Genomic DNA, 20,638 nt, shown 5'->3' with positions numbered 1-20,638 from the left:
CCATGCCTCTTCTTTTTTTAAAAAATGCCCAAACAAAGGAAAATAGCAGTGGGTGTTTAGTCTTTAATTGATACATTTACACACACAAACACAAAACAAAGCAGTTATGCAATTCGGAAGATAACCACAGGATATTTTTAAGGGTGTCATTTCATTGTATACCATATTAGGTGTAGTCTGGTAATGAGATTCGAATTCAAAGTTGTAGGATGAAATTGTTCTTCCAGTCCTCATTTGGAAATGCCCAAAGTGTAAGTAGTAGGTCCTCATGACTGTGAGGTTTTGGTCATTGGCCCTTCTGGCCTCTCACCCAAAGACTTTGTTAACCACACCCCTTATTTGTCACTGAACCAGTTAGTTAATTCCTTTTCATAGTTATACTTAGCTTGCACTGTTGTTTTGTTCATTTTGTTATTCATTTCTCTCGTATCTAGACCTTTTCTTCACAGCTAGCTTTTAAACTGATGCACAGTGACATATACCTCTGAACGCCCACACAGGGCCTAGACCACAACAGGATAGTAGCCACCATCATCTGTCTTCTTACTGCTGCTACCTCCTGAGGGTTCATGGCCAGGCACTGTAATGCTTTGTATCTTTATCTCATTTAATTCTCACAAAGGTAACAGTGCTATTTCTATTCCCTTCACACAGAGACTGAAACTGGGGCTCAGAGACAGTAAATAACTTGACCAGCACCAACCAAACTCAGATGCAAACCCTCTGGTCTATGTGTCTCCAAATCTCAGGCTCTGGGCCACCCCACCATGCACTTCCCAAATATCTGTTCATTGATTTATCACGGTCTGAGAGTACCATTTTCTTAACTGACCCTAAACTGAATTCCCAACTCTCTGATTCTTAGAATTTGCAAAGGGACTGCAGGGGCAAGATGTTGTTTTCCTTGTTTCCATCTTTGTACTCTTTTCTCAGAGGCATGCATTGTTTACCTTTTCTGCACTCAGGTTGTTGGGTCACTTCTATTTTGGGAAATGAAAGCATCAATAGTTAAAATATATTGGTAGTGGTATCAACTGTAAGAATCTTCTCAGAATCCAACATCAGCCCCGGGAAGTGAAGGCTCTCTCTAGATGGTTAAGCCAGATTTGTCCCCATAACAGATTAGAGTCTGCAGGCACCAGATTACTTGCTTTCTGTTTGTAGATTGTGTTGTCACTGATCCAATGACAGCTGTGACAGTGTTTGGGAGTTGGAAGTTAGAATAAAGACCACAGAGTATTCTTTTGTCCCTGCTATGCCTATCTCTGAGCTTGCCTCGCCTTTCTTGTAAGATCTCTGACTAAAACAAAAGATTTCTGTGCATTTTCAATTACATGTAGGTTAACTGTGTAGCCCCCTTTCTGCAATCCATGACTGATGTCAGAAGACCTATTCCTCTTTAAAACAAAAGATGGCACAGTCTCTAACAACAACCAAAAAAGGGAGAGTCCTTTGGGCCAAAAGAAAATGATTTCCTGGCAAACCATCTCACTTCTCAGAGAAAGAAAAGAGAGGAAAGGATTCTCCCTAACAACGCTGCTCCTAGACATTGTGGGGGGAGTTCAGTCTGTGCAGGTTGGAGACACTTTGGCTGTACTTAGTCTTGACTGTCAAATGGTATCTCTACTTTCTTCACTGCCTCAGCCAATCTCTCCTGTTTATGAGGGTCTTTGAAGAATTTTAACACTCGCTTCCCACTCACATGAAACTATGTTAAGGTTTTAGAAAAATGCAGTCATTTACATTAATGTGAGCTTGTCCCTCAGGGAAGGAGGGAGTTAGGGAACTGCGTAGTGCTGGTGATTCTGATTACCAGCTAATACAAACTCACAGTCCCCCAGTTCCATCCCAAAGGAGACCCAGTGTGAAATATCCCATTCCTTTGAAGCCTTCACTTTAAAACAGAACTGTTACCCTCTCTATCTCCTCTACCTGTGCAATTCACCTGTCTGGGTAGAATATTTATGATCTGGCTGTCATTCACATCCCTTCTGAAAGTACCCCTATTCTATTGACAAGGCCTCTTGTACATTTGGGTATAAAAGGAAAACTGAGACTGAAAAGTGAGCCCAAGAAGAGCCAGCTCCCAGGAGATGACTTACAAACTTGGGACAAATAAGGGCCCCTTGCAACCTGCATTTGCTCTTTGGGGCATTCACTAGGGAATGATTTAATATGAGAGAGCTGTGGACAAATGCATGTCTGAAGCCTACTGTGGCCCCTAGAGAGTGAGATAATAATAGGGCTGTTGGTAACATTTCAAGAAAATTAGGAGATCTCCCAATACCCTAAGTATCAAGGAGCCAGGGACAGGGCCTGGCTGGGAACTAACTACAGACACATCCTCCAATTTATATAGATAAAAGAAGCAAGTATGTTCTCATTTGAGTTAGAAAACTGTCCAGATCTCCCAGCAACCTGAGTACAGAGTACAGGGATGGGACTAGACACTACTTGGACATATTAAAACATAGCTTAATGGAGAAGAGGAGGGAAGAAGTAGAGTTGATATGAGATCTGTAAATTATTTGCACTTAACAGCAAAGGCTTAGCTAGTCCCAGGCGCCTTCCTCCCCACATTCAGGTTGTGGCCAGATGGTTTCCCCAGTGGGCCATCTAACTCTAGGAATATATACATGAGTTGTTCTGCTCATTTACAGGAAGCAGCATTAACCCTTGATCTCAGCCTCAAGGGCAGATAGACTTGGTAGAAAAGGGAGAAATCTTAGAAAGAAACCCCATCATTCCTACTCTATGCAAGGACAGTGATATATTTGTCATTCTGGATCCAGGATGTTGATTCTATTCCTTTTGTGTATTTTTCTAGTTCTGAGCATCATCCAATTTGCAACAAATCTATTTTAAGGCAAGAAGTTGATGATATGACTCAGGCTAGAGGTCAGAGAATCTCTTTGGCAGAAGACGATGAGTCCAGTTATGCCAAAGGAATTGACATGATGTACAGTGAATTTGACTATGGCTTATGCAGTGAAGTGGTTGATGTGACTTGCTCACCTAAGCCAGATGCATTCAATCCTTGTGAAGATATCATGGGGTATGATATTCTCAGAATCTTGATATGGTTTATTAGTATCCTGGCCATCACTGGGAACATTGTGGTGTTGGTGATTCTGATTACCAGCCAATACAAACTCACAGTCCCCCGGTTCCTAATGTGCAACCTGGCCTTTGCCGATCTCTGCATTGGAATCTACCTGCTGCTCATAGCATCTGTTGATATCCACACCAAAAGCCAGTACCACAACTATGCCATTGACTGGCAAACTGGAGCCGGCTGTGATGCTGCCGGCTTTTTCACTGTCTTTGCCAGTGAGCTCTCAGTCTACACGCTAATAGCCATCACTCTGGAAAGATGGCATACCATCACCCATGCCATGCGGCTGGAATGTAGGGTGCAGCTCCGCCATGCTGCCAGTGTCATGCTGGGAGGCTGGATCTTTGCTTTTGCAGTCGCCCTCTTTCCCATCTTTGGCATTAGCAGCTACATGAAGGTGAGCATCTGCCTGCCCATGGATATTGACAGTCCCTTGTCACAGCTGTATGTTATGTCCCTCCTTGTGCTCAATGTCCTGGCCTTTGTGGTGATCTGTGGCTGCTACACTCACATCTACCTGACAGTGAGAAACCCCAACATCGTGTCCTCCTCCAGTGATACCAAAATTGCCAAGCGCATGGCCGTGCTCATCTTCACAGACTTCCTCTGCATGGCACCCATCTCCTTCTTTGCCATCTCTGCCTCCGTCAAAGTGCCCCTCATCACTGTGTCCAAGTCAAAGATCCTCCTGGTCCTATTCTACCCCATCAACTCCTGTGCAAACCCTTTCCTCTATGCCATCTTCACCAAGAACTTCCGCAGGGATTTCTTCATTCTGCTGAGCAAGTTCGGCTGCTATGAAATGCAAGCCCAGATTTACAGGACAGAAAACTTATCCAGTGCCCACAACTCCCATCCAAGGAATGGCCACTGCCCTACAATTCCCAGGGTCACCAATGGCTCCAATTACACCCTTGTCCCTCTAAGCCATTTAGCCCAGAAATAAAACAATGTGTAAATATAACCAAGTGTGGAATAATTGTTTTGCCTTGGAAAACTATACCATGGAATAGCTGACAGAGTGTTTCTTTTCCTTGCTTACTTATCAGGTAAATTAGTTGGGAAGTGTTAACTCCATGTGGAATATTAGAAAGCTGAGGTATTAATCAGAACATTAATAATTAAAATAATACAATACTACAAAATCACATTTCTTTTGCACTTTATAATGTTCACAGTGCTTTTGCTCAGACCACCTCAACTGATCCTTATAAAGATCCTATTAAATAGGCAGAACATGGGTTATTCTTTGGAGTTTTTCAGATGAGGAAATCAAGGGGTTAAGTAATTCAAAGGGTTAAGTGACTTGTTCAAAACTGCTTGGCTTGTAAGAGGTAAAGCCAGAAATAGGTGTTCTGAAACCAGAAAAATTCCAAAATCAGCAGCATAATATTCATTCATTCATTCATTCACTCACTCAACAAATATTTATTGAGAACCCACATCATGGCTTTGCAATATGTCAAATTGGATAGGCTAACCTACATTTCCCGAATTCCCTGCCTTACGTTTCCTACTAAGGTGGGCCACAGGGAGGATTCTTGGAAAAACAGGAGAACAGCAAGGATGATGTAGTCATTTGGTCATTCATACAGCTTATTGATGATCTGCTAATTCAGCTCATGGCTATGCAGCAGTAGCTGGGCCAGCAATTGCTCCACCTTACCCTGGATCCTCCTTCAAGTTCTCTGACTCCTGGACTAAGATTCTATCTACTACCAATTAGAGTTCAACTAAAGAAACACAGCCAGTGGTGTATGCACACAGGTGTATAAAAGGTGTCCTAAAAAATGAATATACACTTTAAATAATTATAAAGGCAGTGTTTATTAAAATACAGTTCATTTTTAAGATTGATCTATGAGCTGGTACAGTATATATACATTTTTTAGAGACACCCTGTATATGTTACAGGGAATTGGCTTATACTTGTGGGAACTGATTAACCAGCCTCTATAAAGATGTCTCTCTGCATCTGATGCTGGAGAGTGAAGTCCACAGGGCAAGCAGTCAGAAAGGGAAGATCATGAGCATTTAAGAAATTATAAGCATGATATGAAACCCCACAAGGTCAAACTGAGCCACATTTTTGTTCTTATTGCCTCTAATCTGATGATAAAAGTATTCTGCAAAATCTGGGGAGGGGGGAGGGGGGAGGTCTTCATCATGGAGCTAAACACTAGGGCTCCATGTGTTATACATAGGGAAACCTTCAGACCTAGCTTCTGGAAGGAAGACATGAAGGGAGGAATAAAACAAGAGGAAAAGCCCTTCACGTTATCACCAAGCTGTGACAGATTTTACCAGAAGTGACACTCTGCCTTATTTGGCATTCATTAGAAGAGCAAAAACATTATATAGCATTCATTAGAATAGCAAAAACAAATTGTTGAAACTGATTTTTTTTATTCTAGTATGATGGCCACAAGCTTTAGGCTCATAAAGTATTTTATTAGGAAAGTTTACAATGACAGGCAAGTAATGAACTTTCAGCATTTGGATAATAAGAGGCATTGGAGAAAGAAGACACATATATAAGATGTTTTGTATGTTTAATATATTAAAGAAAGGAACTAAAAGCACAAAATAAAGCCAACCATGAGATTGTGCTTGCTGATTGTCCTCAAATGCTTTTAGCTGCAAGAAGCAGACTCCAACTAAAAATGGCTGAAACAATGAGGCCAATGACATGAGATTCTCCAGACTTGTATGGGAAACTCAGTGGTCTCAAGGACCCAGAACCCATGGAGTCTTCAGCCATGATTCCCTGGTGGTGGTAGCAAGGTTGCTATCGCAATTATAGATGCCACATATAGGCATGATTGGTTCAGTAACAAAGAAGGGGTGTCTTTCTTTCTGTGCATCTGTCATTTCAAAGGGAAGAAAATTTCTTTTAGGGACCCTCTTACCCATTATCTAAGATTACTGCCATGGCTGCAAGAGAGATGGCAAAACAAAAATCTGTCACATTTTGCCTCCATAGGAGAAGGATGTCTCTGCCAGCCAGTAAGCTGGAAGGGAGAGCTGCAGTGGGAGGGATGTTGGGTCAGCAATCCCATCCTCCAGCATGAGTAAACCCAAATCCTCTCCCATGGGAGGAAGCCCAGGGGGTTCAAGGTCATGGTGCACATGACACCTTCACACCTCACATTTTATGTCCTTATCCCTCTTTCCTCTCCCCCTCTACCCATACTCTGTAGTTCCCCCCAACCCAAACCCAGGTTGGTCTGTACTAGTCCTCCCTAGAACAAACTCTGAAATCATACACTACTTAAGAAATGTCCTGTTTGAGACAAAATGTAAAAGGAGAACGAAAAGAAAAAAGTCACAAATAAAAGAAATGCATTAGGCCGAGACCGGTTTGGCTCAATGGATAGAGCGTCGGCTTGGGGACTGAAGGGTCCGGGGTTCGATTCCGGTCAAGGGCATGTGCCTTGGTTGCGGGCATATCCCCAGTAGGGGGTGTGCAAGAGGCAGCTGATCGATGACTCTCTCTCATCGATGTTTCTAACTCTCTATCTCTCTCCCTTCTTCTCTGTACAAAATCAATAAAATATATTTTTTAAAAAAAAGAAATGCATTAGGATAGAAAGAGGGGAGATATGAGGAGAAAGAAAGAGAAGAGCAAGATCAATTAAAGAAAGGAGCACTGTGAAAGGGAGCCAGGCCCTGATTGTGTCTCTTTGGGCTACTATTTGCCCACTTTGGTCTTAAAACCCTTTCAATTTGTGGCAAAGGTTTTAACTCAGAACACTGAAAAGGCTCTTAGATACCAGAAGAAACGTCCACAGCTTCTACCATGGTTTTCTAGATTTCCCAGGGCTCCACACACCATGGTCTGGTCCCTGGGATCTATTTTAAAGAATGAGTAATGGAAAAAATATTTCTGAAGGTCTTCAAAGCCTTCTCGCTTCAGACATCAGATAATGTAAGGACAACTTGATCCTTTTCATGAAGACCTAGAGTCTTCATAATATCATATTTTCTCCAATAGCATTATCCACAGTCCCTGAGCATTCTGTTCTGGGATAATCAGCCTCAAAATGCACTAAATTCCAAAGTTGGTAAGGGTGCTCTATCTGCATTCTCTTGCTTCATTTTCTTCTGTTTACAACACAGAATCTTGAGGCATTTCTTATTAAACAAACATAAAGGGAGAAAAATATCATAAAAAGAATCTTATTTTTAGTGATAGTTTCCATATGATAAGATGCAAAAGCACTTTCAGCTCTGCATTTGGAGAATTTTCAGGCAATTCTCCCCCACGTATCATTAGCTAGGGTCATTTAAACTTCCAGGTATTAATGATCTGAATAAAGATGAGATTTGGGTACTGAAGGTTTTTAGTTGTCTCATAAATAGCAGAAGCTATAGTGCAGGGTTCCTGTTTTTGAAAAATAAATCTACCAAAGAGCTATATGTTCCTAATTTTCATAAAGTGGGTGAGGGGAGAGGAAGAAGAGGAAGAAAAAAACTTGAAAAATACCAATTAGGGTACACTGCCTATAAAGTGATATGAACACTCTATAGGCCACATCCCTGCAGAAATCCCAATAAAATTATCCCCTCCACCTTTTTCAAGTACAGCATGAGCTTCTTCCAGCCCAGGCTCCCCCATATCTAATAAGTCAAGGTAGTGCTCAATCAGGAAATGGCCCAAGGGGACCTCCATCCACATTAAGCTGACCCACCTTGGGCTGGGGGTCAATCAGCCTGGCTTGCTAAGCCCTCCTTTCTAGGGTGTCTGGAGTACTTCAGGCAGCTTATTTGCTATGTATTTCAATGAACATCTTTTTCAGTGTTTCCCAAACTTTTGACATATGTGTAGCACTTTTATAATTTTCGTAACACTGAGTACCCCTCGTACTCATGAGAACGTAGAATTAGGTGCAGCTAAACACAGTGCAGGGCATATCCCCACCAAACTCAGGTGCAATATGTACCCCCACCAAACTCTTCCTGTACCCCTGGGGGCACGCGTACCACACTTTGGGAAACACTGTTTATATCAAAATTCAAGAGCCAACTTACTTGTGGAAGGGAGTCCATTCAAAAGACATACAGCTTAGCATTTGGAATGGTGATAAATTATATTTCTGGTGACCACTTATCAAAATCAAAAGCTGTAAAGAAACCCAGCTCTGTTTTCCATTCATTCACTCACTCAATAAATATTTATTGAGGGCCTACTCTAAGCCAAGCATGATTCCAGTCACTGGAAACACGGGGGTAAATAAACAGACAAAATTCTTCCTGCATGGAGTTTACATTCTAGTCGAGGTAATAGAGGATATGAGCTAAATAAGTCAAATGTGTTGAATGCTAGGCAGTGACAAAACACAAATCAAGGAAGCAAGATACAATATTAAATGTTAGGAATTCACCTGAAAATATGACCTTTGACTAAAAATAGGAAGGAAATGGAAGTGAGACATGTGGACACTGAGAAAAGGGTGTTCCAGACAGAAGGAACAGCAAGCACAAAAGCCTTCAGGCTAAACTAAGCATGTTATGTTGTAGAAAAATAAGGTCAATGTGGCTGGAGCAGAGAAAAGGGGATAAGAGAAAATAGTAAGGGACAGAGCCAAAAAATATTACAGGGAGCCAGATTATTTTTATTGCCTCTAAAAAGTTAAAGGTGAAGTGGTAGAAAAATATCTGAAAGTTCATACTAAGTATGAATTGAGCCTATGTGTATTGATCTCCCAGCCCAGTACTGACTGAACACCAGGAGATCTTGAATTCTAGTCACTTTTCATTTCCTTTAACAGCTGTTGCTCCTCCTCGTCGTCGTCGTCCTCCTCCTCCTCCTCCTCCTCCTCCTCCTCCTCCTCCTCCTCCTCCTCTTTCTAGATTTCCCAGCCCCTCTTTCATCCTCATCATCTCTCCTCCCTCCCCATAGCAAAGCTGCTCTCCTGCAGAGCTGTCACTTTGCAAGGGATATGATAAATGAGTCACAGCACAGTGATAATAATCTCTTAAATTTCAATGGGCTTTACACATTCTAGAAGACTTTGACTTGCACTGGCTCATTAGATCCTTAAAATGTTCCTGTGAGGTAGAAGGATTCTCTTGTTATGAGAGAAGAAATCACATTTAGAGGTTTAGTGACCTATCCAGGGTCATGCAGCTAACAGAAGGCATAGCAAGGTTAGAATTTAAGTTGCCTACTGTCCCCTTGCTGGAGGCACATAACAGTAGAGATACTGGAAACACCAGTTTTAGCATGAATGAAGGGCAGTGGCCGTGTCTAACACCTCTGGCAGCAGGACTGGCCCAGCCGCTGATGGCTACTGTGTTCTCACACAGCCAGTGAGAGAAAGGTCCCAGGGAAGCCACAATGATGCGATGTTAATCAGATGAACAAGGAAAATAGAGCACAGTGTGGCACTCAGGTGAGCAGAATTTTCATTAATTCCCTGCAACACTATTTCTCCTCCTCAACAAACAGGGCCACCCTGGCTGGCCTGCAGCTGAGCTCAGCAGAAGCCAGGGAGGGGGAGAGTAAAAGTCCATGAAGTGCACTCTAACCCAGGAGAGCCCTAAGTCATGGGCGAAACTTGGCCAGGGGCCAAGGTCCATAAGAAGGAGTTTGAACACTCTAAGGTATTTCCTCGAGAAGAGCATAACCTTTAAGCGTATCTTTGCTCATCCCTATAAGAGCCTATTTGTATAAAAAGTGCCCAGAGCCCTTTTCTCTGCCATCATCAGTCATCTCACAAATGAAACACTACGAGGTCAGAAGCACCCTTAGACCACTATGAGGCCCCACTTCAGCCGTGTCCCACCCCCAACTAGGGAGTTCAGCAGCCACAAGGCCCGGGGAACATGAACACCCAGCCTGCATTAAACATGCTGACACTTGTGGTCCCAAAATCTCCTTCCAAAATCTTCAGGGTCTGCCTTGTCCTCCCTACAGTGAGCCACACCCCCAATGTGCACAGCCCCAGGATCACTGTCTGCAGGGTGTTTATGGAGCCCAGAGGTGCAGCCCCATGCTTGCAGGATGGGGTTAGGATGGAAAGAGAAGGGAAAAGCAGGGGGCCAGTGCCTCCACTGGCACCCTGCCCTGAGTCCTGCAGGTATTCATGATGGTCTGCATGAGGAGTAGAAACGAATTGGTGCCCTCCCATCCCCACTACTGAGAAACTAGTGGAGGTTTCCCAGGCAGCTTTTCCTCCCTGGATAAAGTGCTTTTTATTTTTAGACCAACCATACAAAGTTAATATAATAATCCTTCAATATACAAATTGCAATCACAACAGCATCCACATAGCAGTGAGGGGTTGGGGTGCAGTTGGGGAGAATGGCAGGGGAGAGGAAGGTTTGCAGGATTCCAAATGCTTCTTTTGCCCACAGTCATTCTGTGGCCTGTGAGAGCATGAGGTCTCCCATCTCTGTGGGCCAATCAAGGCAGCCAGAGGCAGAGGAGCCTGATGCTGGCATTGAGACAAACCAGGCACAGCAAGTCCCACCAACATGCCATCTTCCCACCATGACAGCCTCCAGGTAAAGCCAGATCTAGTTAGGAGATAACAGGAAGGTGGTTATGACTCAAAGGAGACTCATCCTTGTCATCACACCTTTGGGCACAGTTTTTCAGGGGTTGTTGTAGAAAAAACTATTTAAACATCTGAAAAAAACTATTTAAAAATCATCCTATTCCTTCTCAGTTAACAGGCCAGTCTTGTCACTTTTATTTGGGATACATCCATGTTGACCCTGCTCTGCCCTCAGAGAATTCCACCACACTATAAACCCCAGGCAAAAGGGCGTTTATTAAAGCCTGTCTCCACTTCCTTCCCCAGTTCTGCATCTTCTGGGTGACCGCAGCATCCACACAGATCCCCCAGCCTAGACCTCAGCTTCATAATTCTTTGCCTTACTCATTTCCAGTGCCTTACATCTTCATGGGCTTTGGTAACATGTGGCCACAATCCTGATCTTATGATTTCCAGAAATTGTCCTCTCCCTCAGAGGTTTTCCCCTTCAAAAATCTGCTTTTCCCCTTGGTTCCTTCACTATTCTACCACCTTTCTCGATGCAACCTTTTCTCCTGTAACCTGCCTGTCTTTCAGGCTGTCATGCCTTTGCACTTGCTATGCCACCTACCTGGAAGACCCTCCCTGCATCTGCCTGCCTAATAAGCCCACCTCATCTATAAAAACTCAAAAACTCAGCTCAGCCCAGCTGGCATGGCTCAGTGGTTGAGCATTGACCTATGATCCAGGAGGTCACTTTTCTATTCCCAGTCAGGTCAGGGCACATACTCAAATTGCAGCTAGATCTCCAGTAGGGAGCATGCGAGAGGCAGCCAATCAATGATTATCTCTCATCATTGATGTTTCTATCTGCCTCTCCCTCTCCCTTCCTCTCTGAAATCAATAAAAAATATATTTTTTAAACACTCAGCTCAAACAACAATTTTTCATTTAACATATGTTTATTAAGCACCTACTCAAGAGCAAGTACTGTGCTAGGCAGCAGGATTATAAAACTGAGTAAAATGTCTTCTTTTCCCTGTAGAGACTAGCTCAGGGAACATATAATTCCATCTGTGTGGGAATTTGTCACAACCAGACCTACCCTACAAGAAATGCCAAAGGCATTCTTCAAGAGGAAATAAAAAGATGCTAATTGACATCATAAAACATGGGCATGTGTGTATGTAAAACTCACTGGTGATGGTAAACACATAGCCAAAGTCAGATTCTCTAGTATTGTTATAGTGGTGCATTGTTTACTTAAAATTAGTTCAAAAGTTAAAAAGAATGTATTAAAAATAACTGCAAATATATGGTAACAGAAGATGATTTGACTTTGTGGGGTGAGCATACACAATGCAATATATAAGTCATGTATCACAGAAATTACTTGAAACCTATATGCTCTTATTAATCAATAAAAAATAAAAATAAAAATTACAATGATTTTTATTGGATACACAATATAAAAACAAAAAATTATAACATCAATAACCTAAAATGTGAGGGGAAGAGAAGTATAATGTTTCTATATGCTAAGAATGTTAAGCTGTTTTCAGCTTAAAATAAGATGTTACAAAAGTAAGATATTTTATGTCAGCCTCATGGTAACCACAAAGGAAAAACCTGCAGTAGATACACAATAGATTATGATAAAGTAGTCAAAGCACAACACTACAAGTCAAGTTAAGGAGTAAGGAACAAAGGCTCTACAGAACAGTCAGAAAACAATAAATAAAATGGCAATAGTAAGTCCCTACTACCAATAATTAGTTTAAACAGATTAAATGCTCCAATCAAAAGACAGAGTGACTAAATGAATTTAAAAAAAAAAAGATCCAACAATATACTGCTTATAAGAGATTCACGTTAGCTTTGAGGATACACACTGACTGAGAGTGAAGGGATGGAAAAAATGGTTTTTCAAGTAAATGGCAACCCAAAGAAAGAAGTAACTATATTCACAAGAGACAAAATACTAAGCTGAAAAGAGTCAAGAAAGACAACAAAGGGCATTTCAAAGGGGTCAATCCATCAAGGATATATAATAATTGTAAATATTTATGCATCCAACACTTTAGCACCTAAATATGTAAAACCAATAATACATATCTCTGATAAAGAATTCATATCCAGAATAAAGAACTTCTACAAATGAACAATAAAAAGATAAACAATCCAATAAATAAAAGGAAAACAGTAAAGAATATCAAAGAATTTTTTAAAATATATTTTATTGATTTTTTTTTACAGAGAGGAAGGGAGAAGGATAGAGAGCTAGAAACATCGATGAGAGAGAAACATCGATCAGCTGCCTCTTGCACACCCCCTACTAGGGATGTGCCTGCAACCAATGTACATGCCCTTGACCAGAATTGAACCTGGGACCTTTCAGTCCACAGACCGATGCTCTATCCACTGAGCCAAACCAGTTTCGACTCAAATAATTTTTTAAAAAATACAACATAAAAAAATATGTACATAGTTGCCTTATTCATAAAAACCAAAAAACATTTCCAAATGCAAATGTACATCAAAAGGTGAATGGATAAATTTTGGTATATTTAAACAATGGAATATTACTCAGCTGTAGAAATAGCATACCATACACTGATGAATCTCAAAAACATTACATGAAGTTAATGAAGCCAGACACAAAAGACCAAATTCCATATGATTCCATTTATATGAAGTTTAAGAATAAGTAAAATTAATGTGTGGTGACTGAAGTCCAAAAGTGGTTGTCCTGGGGTAAGGTTTTGACTTTGAATAGTGAAAACCTATTTCTAATCTGTTTTGTGTGGTGGTTACACAGATGTAATTACTACGAGATGTTTTATGCCCCAAAATATCTGCATTTAAACCTCACATTTAAATAATAGTTTTGCTCATTGTAAAATTCTAATTTTCTTCAACACTTTCAAGATATTGATTCACTGCTTTCCCATATCAAGTATAGCTGTTGATTATACATATCCTATATAATAAAAGCCTAATATGCAAATTGTCCCCTCCATCGGATTTCAACCACTCGCTATGATGTACACTAATCACCAGGGAGCGGCACAGAACATGGTCACGTTGCCCATGTGCTGCAACCTCTCACCGGCTACTTGGGGGCAGGGGTGATGGGGACGGAGGTGTTGTGAGAATGTGGGGTGTCCTCCAAGCTCGCTCTCACTCCCCCTACTACCCTACCCCAGATGCCAGGGCTTGCATGTCAGGGAAGCCCCCATGCTCAGGTGCTGGGCACCCACAAGGAGCCTGCCCTCCACCTATGCAGCCTCTTTTGAGTGAGCCAGGCTGCAGCCACTGGGACCACAGGGTTCACACAGGAGCTGGTCTGCGAGGCCAGCCGGAGAGATCACGCTGCCCACTTGACTTCCATGCAGCATTGCTGGTCAGCCCAGAGGCTCATGCTGCACCCCAGCCCACAGCATCCGGCCACGCTCACAGCATCTCCATGTGGGGACTCAGGTTCCATGACTCAGGTGGAGAAGGGCACATGGAGGCCCAGGGCTCCATGTGCTGCCCAAGGCCCAGAGGTCAGCTGGGACCTGCCCTTCCACACCAGATGCTCATGCTTTGATCACCTGCAAGGCCTAGGGACCACACCCAGTGCATGAATTTTGTGCACTGGGCCTCTAGTAAGTATATAAAATATGTGAGTATAGTCATATAAAGTATGATTATAATATGATTTTCTTATTCCTCTGGGTAATGTACTTTTCATCTTTGAAATATTTCAGAATTTTCACTTTTTCTTTTATATCTTTTACTGTCCCTGGCACATTTTTGCCTGAAGTCACCTCTTCTACGTAATACTTTCTGTGTCTTTCCAGTCAAAGGTATTTTCTTCTATGATTCTGTTGAGGGAAATTTGTACTTCTACTTCAGTCCTTCACGTCTCTCAACTTGCCATCTTGTCATCCTTTTCCAATGCTTTCTGAGAAAATTCCTGTTTCCACATTTTATTTAGTCTAACACGTTCTTTGGCTGGATCCATTCTTATATGTAGCCAATCCACTGAGTTCTTTATTTCAATAATTATATTTGGGTGTGTAATATCTTCAATTGGTTTCTCTTCCTATTTGCTTCCCTGTGTTTTATTTTTTTTAATATCTTCCTTTATTTTTAAAGATAATCACTATGCTTATTTGCTAAATTATTGTTCATTCAGTTTCCTGTAGTTTAGCTTATTGTGTTAAATTTATTTCATAGAACATTTACTCCTCACATGTCTCACCAATTTTTCCTTTGTAAGCTTATCTTTCATTCCCTTAGGATTACCAACTGATTTGCAAATAATATCTACTCAGGAGAGATGTAAAAACTTAGGCTTTGCCCTAGCTGGTTTGGCTCAGGTTCTTTTCTAGTCAAGGACATATGCCCAGTTGCAGGCTTGATCCTCAGTGAGGGCATGCAGGAGGCAGTGATCAATGATTCTCATCATTGATGTTTCTATATCTCTTTCCCTCTCCCTTCCTCTCTGAAATCAATAAAAATATATTTTAAAAAACAATAAAGTTATGCTTTACTTGTTCTCCAGGTGAGTTAAAGAAGGATGATCTTCAAGGTAGAAAGTCTCAAAAGTTGCAATCAGAATTCCCTGATCATCACCATGCATTCTTCTGGCCATTCACCTCATCTCCAAGCATTTCTATATATAAAAGCCTAAGCAACCTTTACAACTGATCACTATAACATGCACTGACCATCAGGGGAAGGCACTCAACACACGAGCTTCCCTCTGGTAGTCAGTGCACTCTGACAGCCAACCTCCTATACTCCCCTCCACTGTGCAAGACGGCCCCAAGCTGAAACCTGTTTGGTTCAGTGGTAGAGCTTCGGTCTGCAGACTGAAAGGTCCCAGGTTCGATTCCTGTCAGGGGCAAGTACGTTGGTTGCGGGCACATCCCTGGTAGGGAGTGTGCAAGAGGCAGCTGGTCAATGTTTCTCTCACATTGATGTTTCTAGCTCTCTATCTCTCTCCCTTCCTCTCTATAAAAAATCAATAATATATATATTGATTATATATATTTTTTTTAAAGGTTAAAAAAAAAAAAAAAAAGACGGCCCCAATTGGCCCTGATCACAGTCCAAGCCGAGGCACCCCACTCCTGCACAAAATCAATGCAGCAGCCTCTAGTGTTCTCATAAGCATAGTCAGCATCTGCTACAATGCTTAGCCCACTGGATGGAAGTAGAATACAGGATAAGGGTATGCTCATGTATAGCGGTATTGTAGCTACAGGCTTCTCTCTTTGGCTCTGGAGCTGCCCTCACACTACCTTTGTACTGCCACTTCTGCCTGGTACTGCTGCTTGCCTGCTCACATCACCAGAGGAGAAAGGACCCATTAGAAATCTCTCTGCCAGCCAATCCCTTGGATGTCCCTGTCCTCTCAAGTCCATCATTTCTCCCACCTGGGCAGCCAAACACATTTATTCCCCTAGGGTCCTCACAGTTTTTGCCTTAGTTAATGAAAATGGTTGAAATCCAACAATCATTTTTTTCCTGTGACTTCTCTGTTGTTAAGATCATATTGTAGAAGAAAGACAACCACTGAAAGTGCCAAGGGACTCCCGGTTTATTAACGCTATACAATAAAAACTTTGTAAGAGAGATTGTTAAAAGCACACTGTAAGACAAGGTTATTTATGACTGAGGTCACATGCCCGCTCCCAGCTCAGGCTACAAAGCTTTTCTGACCATCCTCAGAACAAAGAGAGAATTTCAGAATCAATATAATTTAATCAAAGCTCACCAGGAGCACGAGAGAGAGAATATTTGACTACTTTCAACAATTGCTCAAAGGCAGTAACTCCTGAGAGGACTAAGTAGACAATCACAGAAATATATCCTGTAGGACACAGTGTCTGCCCTCATCTAATTCACCGTTTCTCTTAATGTATCTTGTCAAACTTTTATAGCTCTTTATCAGTTCCTTTCTCTCTCTGATAGCAAATCTTTGTCTAATTTATTTGTTCTGTTCCAATAAAAAGATACAGACAATGGCTAGGATTAAGAGTCTTCAGAGATTCTCATATGAAAAAGGCTACAATTCAATTCCTTCAATGAATTCTGGGTTAACACAAATTACTCTGAAAGAGAGCAAGACACTCTCCATACTCAATTATGGAAATCCTAAATCACAGAGGATAGAACCCAGCTCCTTTTCTCAGTTATATATTTATGTATTATCAGAATTCTCCATTATTTATTTGTTTGTTTCGGGGGGGGGGGAGGTTTGCATTCTATAGAAAACTGAGTAAACCAGCCATGATTTTTTTTTTCTACCAGAAGTTTTCCTAGTAGAGGCATTATTTTATTCCAATGAAATTATCAATTTAAAACCCAAACTACTTCTGGATAAATGTCTAAAGTGTTCCTCATACAAGGGCTCTGTGAGTAAGCATGAAATAAAAATGCTGTCATTATTATATTGATGATGAGATTAAAAATAAATCTTTAAATATATTGAGCATCACAAAACTTTTCCCAAATCCCTCGACTATAGAGACACAAGACCATCATCATCACAGGTTGTGAGGATTCAAGATAATTGAGAATGTCCCTGACCAGCGTGGCCAGTTGGTTGGAGCATCATCCCATATACCAGAGTGTCATGGGTTCACCTCCCAGTCAGAGCACATGCCTAGGTTGTGGGTTGATCCATGGTCAGGATGTGTATGGGAAGCAACTTATCAATGCGTATTCCCCACATTGATGTTTTTCTCTTTCTCCCTTCCTTCCTTCCTACCTCTCTAAGAAACAAACAAACAAACAAGATAACTGAGAATTATTGACCAATCAATAATTCCCAGAAATACTGAGCATTTTTTCTATTTCTTCTCTTTTCTTGGTTCTGGACCTGAGCAGATCCATATGCAGATACATATCACAATACCATTATAGAACTTTTGCCATTTCAGCCTCTACCTCGCTTCCCTTCCCTATGATAAAAACTCTTCCCTTTCCTGTAGCAAAAACTCATACCCATGGCTCTCCCAATGAGAGAAGCATCAACAAAGCCTCCATCCACCTGACCAAATAACCAGGTTACAAAGTAGATAATGGCCAACCAAGATTCTTTAATCCCTTCTTTATTCTCCTTTCAGAGATGCTAAAGCTCAACCTCTTTTTTTCCTTCACTGGTAAAACAGGAAAAGCTCTTGGGAGAAACTGGAACAGTCATTGACAAGTTAGGTATTATTGTTTCCCATTTTACAGATTAAGCAACTGAGGCCGCTAGAAGTTAAGTGACTTGCCAAAAATATCACAAGCAAATGGCAACAACTGAACAAAAATGCAGCTTTTATGCTTCCTAAAACAATATTCTCATTTCCTACATTGTAGGTTTTTAGCCAGATGCTCAATTCATCAAAGTCTGCAAAGAGTTGAGAGGACACTGGTATTCCTCAGTTTTTATTACTTCAAATCTCAACAACCATTTGATTTCACAACATCAAAAATGCTTATCTATTTCATTGTGGTGGGTTTCAACCACCTGTAATTGACTCTGCCACCCTTAGTTAATGGGCAATTCATCAGTGCAAGGTCACCATCTAGTGGTAAAAGCCACTCACTGCTGGCTACACAGCACATCTTGACCTTCTAAACTCCCCTCTTTGCCCTATTCCCACACCAACTCCCACCCCAGCAGTAATTTCCAGAACACTTCCAGAAACAATTTACAAAGGAAATAAGAAATTTCCAGTTATATAAAACATAAAGTGATTTTAAAATTATTTGTGATTTAGGCATTTACTAAGTTGATACACTTAGTACCAGGGGTCCTCAAACTTTTTAAAGTGGGGGCCAGATCACGGTCCCTCAGAGAGCTGGAGGGCCGGACTATATGAACTACTGATTCCTACTGTAACACCTCGGCTGCGCTCACTGCCCAAAAAACCTGGCGGGCCGGATCAGACTCCTCTGCGGGCTGCATGTGGCCCGTGGGCCGTAGTTTGAAGACGCCTGATAGACTCACATAGAGATAATGATCTATCCCATCAACAGATTGCTATTAGCAGCCTGGAGCTTGAGAGGTCATCAAGGAAGTACTACATATGAACCCTGTGGCAGATAATTGTTGATAAACACAACTTGAGGTCAGTGCTGGATTTGACTTCACTAAAGAGCTCCACAGTCTCAGCAACTTCCTGAAAATTAGCATTCATTTCACTTTATCTTGACAATCTATCACATTTGTGGCTTCAATTATCAAATATATGATAATTAAAGAAAATCCAGGGAGATGTATGTGTGTGTGTGTGTGTATCCCTGGATTTTCCTCTAAGTTCTAATTCCATATTTTCAACTGCCCACTGGGTATCTCTCACTAGAATTTCAAACTCAACATGCCTAAATCAGAGATTGGCAACTTCCCCTCCAAATTCAAATGCTCTATGTTCATCATTTCAATCCATGGGGCTCCATACTTCGTTATTACTTTAACTCCTTCCTTTCCCACGGTATTCTCACCTAATCAGTTCCAGGGGCAGTAATTTCTATATCTGCACTGATTTCTCACAGTCCCTTCCTGCCTTTCCCCAAGGACATTACTCCGATCCAGGTCCTCATTCTCTTCCACTCTGGCCACATCATTCAAATATCATTTCAAATATTATTCATCCTAAGTATGGAAACCTAATGTGTACCATTTATTAGGTTCTAGGACTATAACAGGGATCAAATGAAACAGCAGCCTTGTTCTGGTGGGGTTTATATCTTACTACAAGAAAAGAGAAAATAAACAAATCTGGGAAATGTGGAAAAGGATAGAGAAATTTTTCATTCTGCCACTTTGATTCAACACAACAAGATCTCTATCATTGCTGGAACCGGTTTGGCTCAGTGGATAGAGTGTTGGTCTGCGGACTGAAAGGTCCCAGGTTCGATTCCGGTTAAGGGCATGTACATTGGTTGCGGGCACATCCCCAGTGGGGGGTGTGCAAGAGGCAGCTGGTCGATGATTCTTTGTCATCGATGTTTCTAGCTCTCTATCCCTCTCCTTTCCTCTCTGTAAAAAAATCAATAAAATACATATATTTTTTTAAAAAGATCTCTATCATTATCTCAAATCTTTAGTTTTTTAGTTATTCTACTCTACCCATCTTAAGTACCTATAATAAAAAATGAAAACTGAAGTTGTACATAGTTGACGGAAAAAAAGTGGAAAAGCCTATATTTTTTCCTAAATCTCAAACTCTCTCTTAACTTTAATATTATTTTCATATAACATTATATATATATATAATTATATATAACATTTTCATTATATAACATTAAATTCTAAACTTCTCAGAGTGGATAATTGGGGGGGGGGGGGGAATTGTGCGTGTGCCTTGATAGGTCAAAGGCTGTGAAACAACCAGCTTTTGTTACCAGGAGTCAAATTAGTAGTGGATGCCTGTTTTGATCATTTAGTTGGAAATAAGTCTAAATTATGTTTATAGTCCTTACTAGAAAGTATCAGCCCATCAATCTGATACTCATTGAGCCTAAGAAGCAATCAACAAGATGTATGTTTGCTTATATTTGCAGTATTAAATGCCGATACTTAAGTCTTTATATACTTGAGTGATTCATTCTTTCATTGAACAAGTATTTATAGCATGCCTACTATGTGCCACATGGACCTGGTTTCCGGTGTAGAGCAACATGACATTGTAATTACCCTCAAGACATTTGCAGACTAGCATGACAAGGATCTGTGGAACAGTGAGAGAGATGAAAGTTATAATAAAAGTTCACATAAAGTTCTATGGGACAAAATGGACAGGAGTCAAGCAAAGCCTCACCAGAGACTTTTGGGCTGGGTGATCTTCAGAGTTGTTTCTCAATAAAGATGAAGAAGATAATGCAGACAGAGGAAAGATGCCCTGAGGAGCATGACATAACAGGACTGGGGCAGCTGCCAAGACAGGACTTAGAGTGCCCACAAAAAGTCCCAACAGTAGATAGCAGAGGGAGGAATAAATCAGTTATCAAACTGAAACAGAAATAACCATACAGGGTCATACTTGCACAAAAT

The 20,638-nt window shown here is 41.2% G+C and overlaps 1 protein-coding gene across 2 annotated transcripts in view; it reads left to right on the top strand.

Moving 5' to 3' along the window:
• The window catches only part of FSHR (follicle stimulating hormone receptor), a 120,026-nt gene extending 115,401 nt beyond the window's left edge, over nucleotides 1–4,625 (top strand). For both annotated transcript variants that reach the window (XM_036435268.1, XM_036435267.1), the window contains one exon: nucleotides 2,828–4,625. In XM_036435268.1, coding sequence (XP_036291161.1) covers nucleotides 2,828–4,061 — 1,234 coding nt within the window. In that variant the 3' untranslated portion in view covers nucleotides 4,062–4,625. The remainder of the gene's footprint in view (nucleotides 1–2,827) is intronic.
• Nucleotides 4,626–20,638: the final 16,013 nt, after the last annotated feature.

Source organism: Pipistrellus kuhlii, unplaced genomic scaffold, assembly GCF_014108245.1.
Source record: "Pipistrellus kuhlii isolate mPipKuh1 unplaced genomic scaffold, mPipKuh1.p scaffold_m20_p_13, whole genome shotgun sequence".
In the NCBI taxonomy this organism is placed as follows: Eukaryota; Metazoa; Chordata; class Mammalia; order Chiroptera; family Vespertilionidae; genus Pipistrellus; species Pipistrellus kuhlii.
This window is presented reverse-complemented; position numbering and strand designations above follow the sequence as displayed.